Source organism: Phragmites australis, chromosome 13 (genome assembly GCF_958298935.1).
Source record: "Phragmites australis chromosome 13, lpPhrAust1.1, whole genome shotgun sequence".
NCBI classification, from domain to species: Eukaryota; Viridiplantae; Streptophyta; class Magnoliopsida; order Poales; family Poaceae; genus Phragmites; species Phragmites australis.
The window spans coordinates 18,527,135-18,543,930 of NC_084933.1; the positions used below are offsets into that span (position 1 = coordinate 18,527,135).

Consider the following 16,796-nt stretch of genomic DNA (forward strand, 5'->3'; position numbering starts at 1 on the left):
GAACAGTAGTGTGGAGCCTAAACAACGCAGCAACGAGGATATCATCCTCTATGCGACCAGAAGAACATCTCACCAATTCGAACAATGAACTGGCGCAATTGTTTGCTCTCAACCAAACTCTGAAACTCATAAAGTTTAGCGAGGAGAGTGCTATAAGGAAGATGCAAACTAACAATTGAGGAGTCAGGAGTGCAAGCTAGCAAACTCGATTGATTTGAGCCTCAACTAATACGTCCAATAAACGTGAGCTTACCGTGCCTTTGGCAAAGGAGGGCTAGATGATATATATTTGTAATTTTTTAAAACGGATATATATATATATATATATATATATATTTGTAATTTTTCAAAATTGAACGCATATATTTAATATTAATATATGTATACAATTTCCAAGGGAATAGCATATAAGCGTTTGTCTCCTGTCGGAAATATGACAGCTGTCTGTCGTCCTTTCAAACTTCAGTGCCACGAGACTAGTGGCCATGGTATTTCAGTGCCCGGGCCCACGAGAGAGCTACTGCCCGGGCCCACCCGTCCTCGTCTCTCTCCCGCCGTAACTGTTACCTCCTCGCCGGAGGTTTCAGCAGGAGATTCCCATGGCTCGGAGGGGCGAGGACCACAAGCAGCCCGGGAACGGACAGATAAGCCACGGCGACCGCGCTCCCCCCCCCCCCCCCCCCCCCCGGGGCAGCCACCTAAAATCCCTTGGCTGGAGGATAACGAAGGGGGTTTATCAGCCGATGAATGTGATGTTGCCGGGGGAAACGAACCACCTCCAACCAATGAAGAATCTTCACGGGAATACGGGATGATAACGAACCAACATTCAAGAAGAAGGTTTGGCGGTAGGTGAATGGATCCTATTTTTACTCAAAAAAATAGTTCTTTTTTATCCTTAAATATTTTTTTGGCACTCGTCTGTGTGCCACAAAATGTTTGTGCGTATCTCTTGATAGCGCTTATCGGAGTGCAGGATTTCTATGAAAAATAATATTTGCAGTAAAAAAATTTGAACAAGTTTTTGCAGTGAATGGATTTTTGACCTTGGGAAGCACACGGGTGGGCCTTCTGAAGCACATATTGATTGTGTGGCTCACTGCGCCACTATACTCAGCAAGGCCATAACCACCTGACAATAACCTTTCCTGCGCGCCCTCCTCGTCCACCCATTGCCGCCGGTGGATTTTTTACCTATTGGTCTTATTTTAAACATATTCTACAAATAGATTTTACAAAAACAATTTTTAAAAATAAAATCTTTTGCATGACACGGTAATATTCGACGTCATAGTAGAATAGTTGAATAGCATATCGCCATAATATTTGATATTATGCTACCGATTTTCTATTTAAAACTTAAAATATCAACCACGATATTAAATATCTTGAACTTGAAATATCACTACGCTAAATATAATGATGCTAAGTATTTTGGATTAAAAATATCACGACACTAAATACCATGATGCATCTTTTAATTGTCATGATACCGTGTTATTGAACTCTGACGCTACATATCATAGTATCGTAAAAAAGATCTATTTTTATATTGTTTCTCATAAATTCATATGTAAAAAAAGTTTTTTTAAAAAAGACCAAATTCTTAAAAAAAATCCACTCGCCGTCGAAGCCTAGGCCCTATAAAAACGACGAAGCCTAGCCGCACGGGAGGAGCTAGCAGAAGCGCGCCCTTAGATTCTCCCGCAGTTCTGCTGCTCGTCTCCCCACCATGGCCCAAGAACGGGACCCGCTTCTGCAACAGAATGGCGGCGGCAGTGCCGCGGGTGCCGGGGCGGTCAAGTGCTCCTCCTCGCGCGCCGCCATACTGCCGTCGCTGGCCAGGTCCGTGCTCAAGTTCCTGATGTGGGCGGTGTTCCTCACCTGGGCGGCGGGGATCTTCCTCTACCCAACCAAGCCCGCGCAGGCGGTGTTCAGGAAGTGTATCGGGCTCACCAGGGAGTCCCTCTTTGGCATCACCGGTATACACTCGACTCATCGAGAATTCACACTCTTGTTCTAGTCTCCTTTTTCCATGAAAGTAGGAGAAAGTAAGTGACGGACTGACGGGGCTCTTTCCCCTTCTTCTTTTCTTAATTCTTGCAGGGAGCATTTTCCTCACCTTCAGTGCGCCGATTCTGATCATTGCGCTTCTGGCGTATGTGTACATCTCCGCCTTCCCCAGTGATCATGTGGAGTAAGTATTCAATTTTCTTGTTCATGATTTAGCTCTGAATTGATTCCACGTGTGTGAAAGACGTGTGCGGTTGCTAGTTTCAGTAAAAACTATTGAGTGGACGTGGAATTGGAAATGAAAATCAGGCAGAGTGTTTGTTGGTTTGGTACTTAATTTCTCTGAATAGTTTCACCAAACCTTAGCATGGTGGTCCAATTCTCTGATGTGTTATTGCAAGCTTACAACGAAGTTACAGAGTTTTGCTCATTTTGATATAAAAATCAAGGGCGCGAAACAGGCCCTGCTTACTTCATGCCTAGATTTCTTAAAGAGGCCCTGCTTACTTCATTACTCTTTCTTGCATGCTAGGAAGAAAAAGCTGAGATCGTTGAGTTTCCGTCTATGGACTTTCCCTGTTCTTGTCGATGGCCCTTTTGGAGTCGTCTCTGCAGTTGAATTCATCGGAATTGTCCTATTCGTCGTTTATGTTGTCTACTCAATGACATATTACACTGTGGAGAGTGTGAGCCTCGTCTCGAAATTCCATTTGCCATCAAGTTATGAGAGGTATGTTCTGTTATGAAGGATTGTTTGTCATACTTAAAATATGTTGAAGTGGAAATGTTACTCATGCTAGTACCATTATTTAGGCTCAAGACCTAAGTATTACTTCCAGTGTCACCATCAGTACCTTGCCGCCTCTATACAGTTAATCATTGCTGAAGCTAAAATGATGTATGGCTTCAAATAATTGAATTTATGTTTTCTTTCCTGAAAATATTGCTGTGGACGATACATAATTTTTTTTCAGAGTTACACTAAATGTGGTCTCAAATGGAACATACGCTTACGCTAATTCAGAAACATAAACAGTGCTGTGTCTGAAGTCACTGATATTACGATATCTCATTTATACTGTAATGATTTATATAATTTTCAGTTCTCTGTGTCTGCAGTACTTAAATTTCAGGCCCATAGGCAATACAGATTACAGAGTACAACCAATCATATCATCAATGAAAAAAAGAGGAACTATATTATAAAAACAGCAGAGAGAACTCGGAAGAACGTGACTTAAGAAAAAGGAATTATGATTTAGTGAATCAGGAGATAAGTGCTATGCTGCTTCAGTTGCATGCTACTACTGATGATACTGCTGAAAAATGCACTGTAGGAAATCTTAGGTTTATCTGATCATACAAAATTCTAAGGTATTATAAGTTTTTCCTTGCAGTGAGTTGATACTGGATGTTATCGGTCTCCGTTTAGGGTCAGTTGGGTTGTTCTGCATGCTCTTCCTGTTCCTGCCTGTCTCGAGGGGCTCAGTTCTTCTTCGGCTCATCGATATTCCATTTGAGCACGCCACTAGATACCACGTCTGGCTGGGGCATCTCACCATGGCTCTCTTTACATTGCATGGCTTGTTCTATGTGATCTCATGGTCCATGCAGGGGCGCCTACTTGAAGAAGTAAGTGCAGAGTGATTAGAGCCATTCAGGATTTATGATTTGCTATGGCCAATATCTTGCGTGCCTTTTTTTCTTCTTGTTTTGATAAATAGGGACATCACTGTCTACTAATAGTGAATACTTGACAGCATAGAGTAAACAGATGAAATAACTATTGAAAATATCTGTGACTTAAAACGGTTTCATATCTGAAAGGTTTGCATGTGATGGCTGACAGCATAGTTCTCTGTTGTTACAAGTGTTCCATATCATAAATTTGATGACACTATTAACAAGCCAAGGTACGTTCATTGTAGATGCTAGAATGGAAGGAAATTGGAGTTGCAAACCTCCCTGGTGTGATCAGCTTGGCAGCCGGCCTGCTTATGTGGGCGACATCACTTCACCCAGTGAGGAAGAGGTTCTTCGAGCTCTTCTTCTACACTCACCAGCTGTACGTTGTCTTCATCTTGTTCCTGGCGTTCCACGTCGGCGACTTCATCTTCAGCATTTCAGCCGGGGCCGTCTTCCTCTTCATGCTCGACCGCTTCCTGAGGTTCTGGCAGTCAAGGGCCAAAGTTGACATCATTTCAGCCGCCTCCCGCCCGTGTGGGACCGTGGAGCTAGTCTTCTCAAAACCAGCAAGTAAAGATCTTATTTCCTTGCACTGTATTCATCACTATTTCATTTGTTTTGTCACAGTTGCTTGAACAATTGCTTCTTGTTCTGCAGGTCTTCGGTACAACGCTCTCAGTTTCGTCTTCATACAAGTGCGCGAGCTGTCATTCTTGCAGTGGCATCCGTTCAGTGTATCTTCAAGTCCCATGGATGGGAGATATCACATGTCAGTTCTCATAAAAGTACTTGGCTCATGGACTGAAAAACTGAGGAGCATCATCACCGATGTCCAGGAGCAGAACAGGAGTGACTCAGAGTCGCAATCCGGCCGCATTACAGCCTGCGTGGAAGGGCCGTATGGGCATGAATCGCCCTACCACTTGATGTGAGTTTTCACTTTTCAGTTCATCCTAATAGTGTCTAATTGATGCCAATGGGTAAAGTTCACGTAAAGACTTCTCTGTGACATGTGTTCAGGTACGAGAATCTCATCCTCGTGGCCGGAGGCATCGGCATATCACCGTTCTTGGCGATCCTGAGCGACATAATCCACAGGATCGAGGAGGGTAAGCCGTGCATGCCAAAGAACGTGCTGGTCCTATGGTCAGTTAAGAAGTCCAAGGAGCTTTCTCTCCTGTCGGCCGTCGATACTCAGACCATCAGTTCATCTGTCTCTGACAAATTGCGCCTGGATATCCAGGCCTTCGTGACCCAAGAATCCCAGCCTCCATTGGTAAGCACATAGTGCGTCGCTCTAATAATCTTCTTTGCCTTTTCATCACGAACAAAGTAGCTCACTCACTGTTGATTCCATGGCGTCGGCACTGCAGGAGGACGGCATTGTTGGGGACGAGCAAAAAGTCCCCGGCATGTTCGTCAAGAACGGGACGACCATGTCCGGGCTGGTCGGCACAGGGGACAACTTCTGGGCGGCCATGTACTTCTCGGCGTCCACGCTCGGCTTCGTCCTGGCGTACGCCCTGGTGCAGGTGTACTACGTGAAGCCCAACAACGTGGTGGCATGGTGGTACTTGGGCCTCCTGTTCATGCTGTGCATGGCCGCCGGCGTCGCCCTCCCCGGGGGGCTCGTCGTGCTCTTGTGGCACCTGTCCGAGAAGCGGAGGCTGGAGGACTACAAGTGGGACGCCGCCGCCGCTTCCCAGTCACCGCGCTCCTATCAGACAGCGGCCGGCGGTGGCGACGACAACGCCCCGAGCACCAGCCTCGCCGCGCTGCGGACGACCCGGTACGGGTGCCGGCCAAACTTCGGAGGTAACCGCACCACACCTAGCTTCCTGAACTTGATCGCGGTGGGTGATGTGGAAACGACTGACCGACCAGGCTTGTTTTTTTGCGGATTTCCAGCGGAGTTCGCGGCGTTCGCGGAGCGCGCCGGGGACGCGGCGGACGTGGGCGTGCTGGTGTGCGGGCCGCAGGGGCTGCAGACCAGCGTGGCGAGGGAGTGCAGGGCGCGGAACCTCGGCTGCGGCGGCGGGCCGGAGAGGAAGGGCCGGAGCCGCGCGGTGTTCCACTTCAACAGCCACAGCTTCGACCTGTAACTATACACCGATCGACCCAGCACGTACTGCACACTGCGCAGTAGAGATATACATGCAGAACCTGTAATTATTATGCTGTATAGTGCGAGTACAGCTAGATGACACTTACTAAGTTATACCGTATGCGTGTAGCATATGCATGCATGATCTAAACACATAGGTTAAGGTAAAGGAATCACATGACATCCTGTGAGGTTTCAAGTCAAATGCGTAAATTAATTAATTTGCACCTTAGTTTCCCCCATCGGCCTGCAATCGGGCAAAGTAAAATTTTTCCCTAAACTCTGCACCGTCAGATCTGCTCTGAGATCCTCTGACGTAGGGTAAAAAAACTGCAATTGTCTCTGCCATTCGCCAACGCCGCGAAACAATCTTCGAGAGGCTTGATAATCCGAAAGCATCGGGCTGTTGGTGAGTGATGAGAACCAAGCCAGCCCCATGAGTAGATGCGGCCCGGCCTAACTAGATAATGCCAGCCTGGCTATGACCTAATCCCATCTGGTCTAAAGTGTGGAACCATAGAGGAGTTCAGGACTAAGATCCTCTGTATTAAAAGAGCTAATGCGGAGGATAAATAGTCATCTACATTAGCTCTCATCTGAGATGGGACATTTCGGACGGGTTAGATCAGTGGCTACAGAAGTGCTACAATGCATAACTACAGTACCAACTCAGGTATATACGAAACAGGAGAACTGTTTTCACATTAACAAATAATTAATTAATATAAAATACTGTCCGAGTCCCTCCAGGCCGGCCACATCTTCAAAACTCAAAACCAGAGCCCGAGTCACACGTGCCAACACTCCCAAATTCCCAAACCCACCACCAACATTAATAAAATTACAATAGAGCCCTCCTCCAGCTCCCCCCCCCCCCCCCCCAACACTACCATCCCCACCACCACCACCACCACCCTCCTCGGCCTCTTCCGCCCAAACCCTAGCCTCGCCTCGCCGGCCTTCCACCGCTTCTCCTCTCCGGAGATTGTGTGTCCGCGATGAGCGATTCTGGCTCGGCCCCCGTCCACCCTAACGCGCGCACCCCCGAGGACGTCTTCCGGGACTTCCGCGGCCGCCGCGCTGGCATCGTCAAGGCCCTCACCACCGGTCTCTCTCTCTCTCTCTCTCTCTCTCTCTCTCTCTCTCTCTCTCTCTCTCCTGTAGTCGTTTTAGTGTGGATTTTGGTGCGGGACTCGTGGCTTACGTTCCCTTGCTTGGCTGTTTTGTGGTGCGCAGATGTGGAGAAGTTCTACAAGCAGTGCGACCCAGGTGAGGATTCTTGCTTGCTTCTATTATTGGTTTCCGCGGGAGATAATTCTTGCGCAAAGCCGTGGTTTTCTGTTGTTCAACCGCTTCAGGGGTACTGCGTGTTGTTCTTTCGCGGTATTGGATTGAACTGCACTTCTGGCGCTTGATGTAGTATCTGTGCGTCCTGTTGTTGTATGATTGGTTTCTTGGTGTTTCGTTAATGGATTAGTGATGTACAGTTCCGTGTGTCTTGGATGGTGTCGAATCACTAGTTAGGTCAATTGTAAGTGAGGACATCAAGACTATGGGATAATGGAAAGACTTGCAAATTTGGGCCACTTATAGGGTGCGACAAAGCTTTACATGCGTTATCTGGCTTTTGCTCTTCATTAATCTGAGTTGGAGGCTGCTAGCAAAACGTTTAACTTGCAGTTATGCTTATTCCAACCATGTTGGAAATCAGAAAAAAAAAATGGGCCATTGATGATAAGATGTGGTAAAATGCACAAGTTTTTGTGCTTGGAGCTGCAAAATTGTCCCAATTGCTTTGAATTGATGCTTAGGGGCTCTTGGACAAATATGTACTCGTGCTGTTCTCTCTGATAGCATTCGTTTTAAATGCTTGTTTGTTTTCTTTAGTTAATCACCTGTAACCACTGGCTTACACATGATATGTATCATTTTGTGTTATGGGCACTTTGTTGAATGAGCCGTGCTGTCTTTTTCATAGGCTTAATGCTGATGTAACATGGTCTAATTTTGCCAGAGAAGGAGAACTTGTGCCTCTACGGACTACCTAATGAAACCTGGGAAGTGACCCTTCCGGCTGAGGAAGTTCCTCCTGAACTTCCAGAGCCAGCACTGGGAATAAACTTTGCTCGTGATGGAATGACCGAGAAAGATTGGCTGTCGCTGGTAGCTGTCCACAGTGATGCATGGTTACTGGCTGTGGCATTTTACTTTGGGGCTCGCTTTGGATTTGATAAAGAAGCCAGGTCACCTTTTCAAGTAGATTATTTCCATGTATCCTATATAATTGTCATAGTTTTTACTGCAATATCTTTATTTTCTTATATCACTTTTTCAAGTAGATTATTTCCATGTGTCCTATATAATTGTTTCAGAGCATTGTTACATTACTTGCTACAATGCCTGTCATTCAGAAACATTGTTGTCTACTTGTATGTTGGTTCCCGTGTTATGGTATTAGAGCTGTGAGTATAGGGCCTTACTAATAATTGGAAAGGTCAGTTGCGGCTCCCAACCAACAGGAACATACCTGTAGTATCCCTAAACCATTAACCTATTCATCGTGCATGAATAATTATTCCTGAATCCTCAAATTGCACATAATATGTCTCAAGCAATCATCAAGCCACAGAGAATCATACAGAAGCATGATACATACACATGATCCCACCCTACGGAAAAGATCCTCTTAGGAAAATGCACATGTATGCACAGATCCATCAACAAAAGACCATACCAGATGGAGGCAGCATCACCTCTATCAACTCAAATCTTTTGTAGTAGTAAAGAGTTGTGACTAATACCTTTTCAGTTGCTTGTTATTTCCAAAGTTCAAGCGCTAATACTGGGTACTGATTCTACTTGCATGATTTCTTCTGAATTCTTGCTTCTGAAGAAGACTTGCTTTCTGAGTCATTTTATTTGCATGATTACATTTAGCTTGCTAAAAGTTACTGGTCATCTGAATTTGAATAGCAGGAGACGGCTCTTCATGATGACCAGTGGTGTTCCCACTGTATTTGAAGTTGTGACAGGAAGTGGGAAGAAGCAATCAAAAAACCCCAACGGCAACAGCAAAAACAAGTCGGACCCTAAAGTAAGCACAAATGCTCAACGTAACATGCTTTGTTTCATGCTCATGTTCACACTGGTTTCTGTTAATTCATTTCCCTTCAATTTCAGCCATCCAAGAAACCCAATTCTAATAGCAAACCAGCAAAGCAGCCCCCACAAAAGCATGAGGAACCAATCAGCAAAGAAGACAAAGGCGTTGAGGAACAGGCTTACCTGTGCGGCTCTTGTGGAGAGAGATACGCAAATGGTGAATTCTGGATTTGCTGTGACGTTTGTGAGACGTGGTTCCATGGTGACTGTGTCCGCATCACTCCTGCCAAGGCGGAGCACATCAAGCAGTACAAGTGCCCCGGTTGCAGCAACAAGAGAAGCAGAGAGTGAGCATGGAACGCTCCTGGCTGATGTAGTTAGAATAGTAGTGCTTGAACCGGGGGATTCTCGCTTCCTTACTGCTGTTTCGGCAGCGCCGGTGCCCCCTCGTCGTCGTATTACTTCTATCTCGACACTGAACGTAGTAGTTAGTACTGTAGTGGCCGCTGCTGCTCTTGTAGTGCACTAATGTTAATGGATTGTCAAGCGTAGAAACTCTCTTTGAGTAATGAAGTGGTTTCGTAGTGTATGGTAATGATGCTTTTCTTGCATGCCGTTGTCACTCTTGCTGTGGTTCCTGTTGTCAGAGAGACGCCTGGGTTTTTTTTCAGAGGCCATGCTTCTTATCTTAGCCGGAAAATGTTTTGACATCATTTGTGCAGATGTTTGATCTTGAGATTATTTTGCATTGTTGTATAATATCATCTTCCTTGCATATATTTTTCTCCCCCTGAGAATTTGTACTTGTTTTGTGTAGTGGTATCCACGGTTCCAACGAATTGGTGATTTCTATCCAATATTTACGCAAAACGGGGAGGCGGTTTAGATTACATAAAAAGTGTTAAAGCACGCTTACGATGTCAGAGTTACATGAAAGAGACATCTCTACATGTTAATTTTCTATTTCCTACACGAAGCAAAGCTCTCTTTGCACAGTAAACAGCAAAAAAAATTTAACCCCACACATCAGGCACCTTCATCTGTGACCGCAGAAGATCCAGATAGTCTTCTCAATTTTTTTTTTCTGTGTCCAGACCGGCAGACCCCAGCCCAGACTCCAGGCCCCTCTCTCCGTCCCAGTTCTTCCCTAGCCGCCGCTGCATCCCCCCCGGCGAGCGGCCGACCCTGCCGCACATCCAGCCTACGACCCACCCCAATACCCCGCTGTCCTCGTGCCAAGGCGGCCAAGCGCGACGCTCGCGTGCCTGAATCCGAAGTCCCCTCAGGCTTAATCTCGTCGGTGGTGACGTGGAGGCGCCGCCGGCAGGGCAGGAGGAATGGCGTGGCGGATGCTACGAAGGAAGGTATTGTAACTCGTAACCAACAGCTGAGGGCGTAATCCTCACCACTGCGAGGCTCCAAGTTTCCCTTCGATTCTCCCAGTAATAAGCTTTGCAGCGGCAGTACTAATTTCTACGTATTGCAGGATTTTCATACGGGCCTTGTGAATTTGGCTTTCCATACAGATCACGGAGCAAAGAAGCATTTTTCCAATGGAACAATCGGAAAGCTGGCACGTAAGTTGATCGTAGTCATGCTTTCATTGTGTCGAGTTTAGTTTAATACGCTGGACCCCTCGCACTGTGATTTATCGAAGTTACGTTTGTTTTGGCTTCCAAAATACAGATTTGTACCACAGTGATAGGCCCAAACATGCTGCTAGCTGCACGACCTTTAACCATTTCACTATCAGGTACGTTTATCTGTGTGCTTTACATCTACATATTCTGCAAGTATATGACACATACCTGAAGCATCCAACTTATATATTTAAATTGATCATTCGATCCCACCAGAAATAATCTCCATGGACGAAACTGGCTTCAACATGATTGTTAATTCTGAGTGATGTCGCAACTTTTGCATGGCACAATGTGCATCTCATCTTATTTGACCTTTCATGTGATCGCAAACTAAGGCACTAAATAGATGTGATAACTCATCGTTGAAGCTTTTTTTTTGTTCAAGTTTGACTATTGGTGCTTACAGATGGATATGTTGTAAACGATTGTATGCCATATTTGTGACTTGTATCCTCAGATGCCATTTGACATATTGTATGTGACTAATAATATCTTAATTGGTGATATATGATCATTCATAAGTATGTGAATTTCACCACAGTAGTTATACTGAATGCGTGCTGATAGTACATTTATTTTTGTGATACTTAGATTTATCACTGATTCTTATAAGTCATATGTGTAATTGATGTGCACATGGATGTGAACTTGTGATTGTTTTACATCTTTTTCATTAAGTGTTAACTAGAAGAAAAAGATCGTTGGATGGGTGGAAGTTAATATCCCTCTAAAGAGAGCGTAGAGATAGGCTTGATACATGGACTGTGATGACATGATGCCAGGTTGTATTTTGTCCTGGGCTGGTTTGCATTGGATATTTCATTAGGCCCTCTGATGACCCACCTTCTGGTCTATAAAAATAGGGAAAAGGAAAAAAAATCCCTGTCCTCATTAATTAGTAATGTTTGAATTTAACAAATGTGGATCACAATGATTAACATTATGGACGAACAAAGGAATGTTAACAGTTTGTTTGCCTTTGTGTAGTTATAGAGAGTTCATGCTGAGAACATGCTGATAGCATGGTGGTAAGTCATCCAATTGTGGTGCTACCAACCAGGGCTCGAACCCTAGTTCTCGCAAAAAAAAGGCGCCTCGCTGTGTGTCACTTTTAGTGTGGCTCTGGGTGGTCGTGAAGTTGCTTTCAGTGATGCCCCTGGGTGGCCGGCCTTCGGTGCCTTTTCTTGGCCGTTGTAATGCCATGGGCTGTCTTCCCGCATAGGTCAAGTTTTTTTCATAGAGAGTTCATGCTTAATAAATTCATATTTCTCAAGTTCCCTCTTGTTTCATTCTGTTAGTACGTTTATCTTTTTGTGTCTCATATTTTTATTTTGTATTTTGAAACAATTCATGTTGTATAATTGTTTAGCCTTGAAGTTTAGTCACCATTTTGCTAGGATTCTTGTTACTACGGCTATTTTATGTGGATTTTAGGCTTCATATGTCAGGTAACTATACTGTCTTCTTTATAGGAATTTTCATGTAGGTCTTTACATGTTAGCATGGAGTCGGAAAAGGGAGGATGTTGTAGGGCTAAAAGCACCTAAACAGGAGAAGCGGGTGAAGAGAGAAAATAGAACTCAACCTCCTGTAGAAACACCATATGTTGCACCAAAACCAAAGAGAGCTATCAAATCATCACCAGATAAAACTGTTGAGATTTTTGATGGGATGACATTGCTTGATCTCTCTAAACGAACCGGTGCATATATTAGTGCACTTCAAGGCATACTTGCAGATCTTGGTGAAAAGGTTGAATCAGAGTTTGACTCCATCAGCATTGATCTTGCTGAGTTGGTTGCTATGGTATGTCTTAATTATGTTTCTCATGAACTTACATAACCTGATATTATTCTTTCCATTTAGTTGCCCGAAGCATACTAGAAACGAGCTATACATGCATGCCATCACTCCTTGTATTTCATTATACCTTGTGAGTCTATCACAACTCAGTGAGATGGTAGCGAAATGATCTTGTTGCAAATTGTGATATGCTAATGTGCATATGTTTTCTCAATCGTTTTGAAATCTGGTATCTTTCTGATGCCTTTATTACATAATCACAAATATAGGCCCCGTGTGCAAATTTTATTCTCTTAGACATGCAGTTTAATCAGTGGCACTGATTATAACCTGCTTTGCCTCCATTCTGTTATAATCCATCGACAACAATTTTAGTTCACTTATGTTAGAAGATAGATTCTTCAAACAATAGAAAATGTGGCAGACTGGCAGTGATATATTCCATGCAGTTGCAAATATGGAAGTGAAAGGTGTTAGAATTAACATACATACATATATATATATGCCACGGCATGAGTAATTAAGTAAAGCCTATATTTGGCGCACAGGTTTACTTAGCAAGGAGGTAACCGGTTCTAATTTAGATAGACTCCATGTATAGGAAGAAGCCGGATTACCTGTCCTTCTAGTAACCGAGTTGTACTCTAACTCTGGATTGGTTTGGGATTCCTTCCTATATAATTAACATGCAACCGTGGGCAGACCAAGTAAGGCAGCCACGTTTACCTCTAGATTACCTAATCTTTCATGGTATCAGAGCGTTCTTCCTCAACCCATCTAGCTAGCGCCATGGCATCTCCCTCTTCTGCCGCCCCCCCAAGCTCTGCCCCTCTAGGGCAGCCTGTATCAGAGAAACTCACGCGCGACAACTTCCTACTATGGAAGGCGCAAGTCCTCCCACCAATCAGGGGTGCTCAGCTGATCCGCATCCTTGATGGATCTTCCCAGGCGCCGGAAGAGACAGTGGAGGTGACGACGACGGACGGCAAGAAGGAACGGGTATCCAACCCGGCCTATGAGACTTGGCTGGCCAAGGATCAGCAAGTACTCGGTTTTCTGGTCAATTCCCTCTCCAAAGAGGTATTGGCACAGGTCGCTACGCTTGCATCTGCTGCAGAGGTGTGGGCGGCGCTAGAAGCTATGTACTCGGCGAAATCTCGCGCACGAGTGACCAATCTGCGCATGCAACTTGCAAGCCTCAAGAAGGGAAGCATGAACATCGCAGCTTACTACAACAAGATGAGGGCCATAGGAGATGAGCTTGCTGCTGCAGGAAAATCTGTTGAAGATGATGAATTGGTATCTTTTATACTCTCTGGGCTTGATTCCGATTACAACCCTATTGTTTCCTCTGTTTTGAGCAGAACAGACCCTATCTCTCTTGGCGATCTGTTCTCTCAACTCCTCACCTATGAATCCCGGCTTGAGATGCTTCAAGATCAGCACGCCGGAAGTGGCCAATTCCAATCGTCGGCCAATTCTGCTTCCAGAGGCCGTGGGGGCTTCAATTCCCGCGGCAGTGGTCAACAGCGTGGCCGTGGAGGAGGCCGTGGCTCTGGTGGCCGCGGCAGAGGATCCAATGGAGTCAAGACTGGTGGACAGAATATGAAGCCCCGCTGTCAGATCTGTGATAAGCCAAATCATACTGCCATGGAGTGCTGGCACAGATTTGATGAAGATTATCAGCAAGGCAACAGATCAAACAACTCAGGAGCAGCCGCCTATGGAATTGACACAAACTGGTATGCTGACAGTGGTGCTACTGATCACATTACCAGTGAACTTGAGAAGATGACAGTACGAGACAAGTATGGAGGCAATGATCAAGTCCACACAGCTAGTGGATCAGATATGAAAATTAGTAATATTGGTCATACGTCTTTACATACCCCAGTACGAAATCTTCATCTCAAAAATATCTTGCATGTTCCTAGTGCTCATAAAAGCCTTGCTTCTGTCTATCGCCTAACATCTGATAATGATGTCTATCTTGAATTTCATCCAAACTTTTTCCTCATAAAGGATCAGGCAACGAAGAAGGTCATACATCAAGGAAGATGTGAAGGTGGCCTTTATCCTCTTTTCAGCCCTCAAGATGGCGAAAGTCCCAAAAATAGAGTAGCATGTAGTGTCAGCAAGCCGCCCTCTACTTCTAGGTGGCATAGTCGCTTGGGTCATCCCTCTTTTCAGATTGTTAAACATGTGCTTAAGAACAATCAGTTATCCTTTTCTGATAGTAATAGTGAGTCGGTTTGTGACCCTTGTCAAAGGGCTAAAAGTCATCAGTTACCTTATTCCAAGTCCAATAATATATCTACTGTCCCTCTTCAGTTAATTCATTCAGATGTGTGGGGTCCAGCGCCTGAGTCTGTGGGACGTCACACCTATTATGTAAGCTTCATTGATGATTACAGTAGATATACATGGACTTATCTCCTGAAAAACAGATCTGATGTTTTTCAAGTTTTCCTGAATTTTCAGAATCTTGTTGAAAGGAAATTCGATAGAAAGATTCTCTCTATGCAAACCGACTGGGGGGTGAATATGAAAAACTAAACTCCTTTTTCCAGAAAATAGGCATTGCTCATAGAGTTTCGTGCCCACATGCTCATCAGCAAAATGGTTCGGCTGAAAGAAAGCATAGGCACATTGTTGAGGTTGGTCTTGCCCTTCTTGCAAATGCAGCTATGCCCTTGAAATTCTGGGATGAGGCTTTTCTCACAGCCACCTATCTCATAAATTTGCTCCCAACAAAGGTCATTGACTATCACACGCCAGTAGAACTCCTTCTTCAGCAAAAGCCAGATTATTCTTCCCTGCGCATTTTTTGTTGTGCTTGTTGGCCAAACCTTCGTCCTTTCAATAAGAGAAAACTTGCTTTTCGATCCAAGCAATGTGTCTTTCTTGGATATAGTTCTCTCCACAAAGGCTTCAAGTGCCTTGATGTGTCTACTGGCCGTGTATATATCTCACGTGATGTGGTCTTTGATGAATCTGTTTTTCCTTTTGAAAAACTGCATGAGAATGCTGGTACTCGTCTCAGGCAGGAAATCCTTCTCCTACCTGATTATCTCTTGAATAGTACTGGGGATGTAAATCGTTTTGATCAAATTATTACTAATGAAGCTGAGGATGGAGCTAGTGTTGTGCAGTTTTCACAAGAGAACAGCGACAGAAACATGGAATTGTCGAGTTCTGGTGCACCTGGAGGCAGTTCAGCTGAATCTTCGGCTGGGCTGGATGCTGAAGAGACCACAGATCAAGTACTGGCGTCACCTATTCTATCCAGTGAAGATGTTTCTGCCCAGGAATCGCCTGAACCTGCAACAGGAACATCATTGTCGCCTGGATCTGCTACAGCATCGAGTTCAAGTGTTACTGCGCCTACTTCAACTTCCACTGGAACATCTTCAAGCTCTACTGGGTCGCCTACACCAAGCCCTCCTTCAACTCCACCTAATTATCATTCCCTTCGTCGCAGGACTCGTCTTCAAAGTGGTATTATTAAGCCATTTATACGTACTGATGGCACAATTCCATATGGGAATTTTTGCTCTACAGGTGAACCTGAGAATCTGAATGAAGCCTTGGGTGATACTCGCTGGAAAAATGCTATGAAAGAAGAATTGGAAGCTCTCTACAGGAACAAAACATGGCGGCTGGTTCCAGCTGTTCCAAGGAGTAATTTGATCGACTGTAAGTGGGTTTACAAGGTGAAAAGGAAGGCTGATGGTAGTATTGATCGCTATAAAGCAAGGTTAGTAGCAAAAGGCTTCAAGCAAAGGTATGGCATTGACTATGAAGATACCTTTAGTCCAGTGGTGAAAACTGCTACAATACGCCTTGTTCTGTCTATAGCCGTATCCAGAGGTTGGTGCTTAAGACAGCTAGATGTACAGAATGCGTTTCTTCATGGTGTTCTTGAGGAAGAGGTGTACATGAAGCAACCTCCTGGGTTTATAAATGACAAACTTCCTGATCATGTTTGTAGACTAGACAAAGCGATTTATGGTCTAAAACAGGCACCAAGGGCTTGGTATTCCAGGCTGAGCTCGAAATTAATTCATCTCGGTTTTAAGGCCTCAAAGTCAGATGCATCCTTATTTATCTATTCCAAGTCAGGTGTACAGATTTTTATGTTGATCTATGTTGATGACATTATAGTCACAGGGACATCTTCAGAAGCTATTTCAGCATTACTTGCTGATCTGAGAACCGAATTTGCACTCAAGGACTTGGGTAATCTAAGTTATTTTCTTGGAATTGAAGTTCAACCAACTCAAGGGGGCATACTGCTGTCACAAGGAAAATATGCTTTGGATATTTTGACAAGAGTTGGTATGAAAAATTGTAAGTCTTCTTCTACACCATTGGCTGCATCTGAGAAACTATCTCAAGAAGATGGAGTATTGTTATCTGCAGAAGACAGTACTCAATATCGAAGT

The 16,796-nt window shown here is 44.6% G+C and overlaps 2 protein-coding genes and 1 non-coding gene across 3 annotated transcripts; all 3 read left to right on the plus strand.

Annotated features, from left to right (window-relative positions):
• Positions 1-1,657: 1,657 nt before the first annotated feature.
• LOC133889780 (ferric reduction oxidase 7, chloroplastic-like) lies at positions 1,658-6,035 on the plus strand. The gene is made up of 9 exons (XM_062330251.1): positions 1,658-1,982; positions 2,107-2,197; positions 2,546-2,743; positions 3,411-3,645; positions 3,942-4,269; positions 4,357-4,627; positions 4,720-4,975; positions 5,073-5,514; positions 5,608-6,035. The coding sequence occupies exons 1-9, from the start codon at positions 1,733-1,735 to the stop codon at positions 5,799-5,801; spliced, it is 2,265 nt and encodes a 754-aa protein (XP_062186235.1). The 5' UTR covers positions 1,658-1,732; the 3' UTR covers positions 5,802-6,035.
• A 152-nt stretch (positions 6,036-6,187) lies between these two features.
• Positions 6,188-9,516, plus strand: LOC133889781 (PHD finger protein ALFIN-LIKE 7-like). The gene is made up of 5 exons (XM_062330253.1): positions 6,188-6,910; positions 7,040-7,072; positions 7,818-8,046; positions 8,780-8,897; positions 8,984-9,516. Exons 1-5 carry the CDS (start codon positions 6,802-6,804, stop codon positions 9,254-9,256), a joined length of 762 nt encoding a protein of 253 aa, XP_062186237.1. The 5' UTR covers positions 6,188-6,801; the 3' UTR covers positions 9,257-9,516.
• A 4,113-nt stretch (positions 9,517-13,629) lies between these two features.
• On the plus strand, positions 13,630-13,768 carry LOC133889876 (small nucleolar RNA Z247). Its single transcript, XR_009903956.1, has one exon. It is a non-coding gene; the product is annotated as a small nucleolar RNA Z247 (small nucleolar RNA).
• Positions 13,769-16,796: the final 3,028 nt, after the last annotated feature.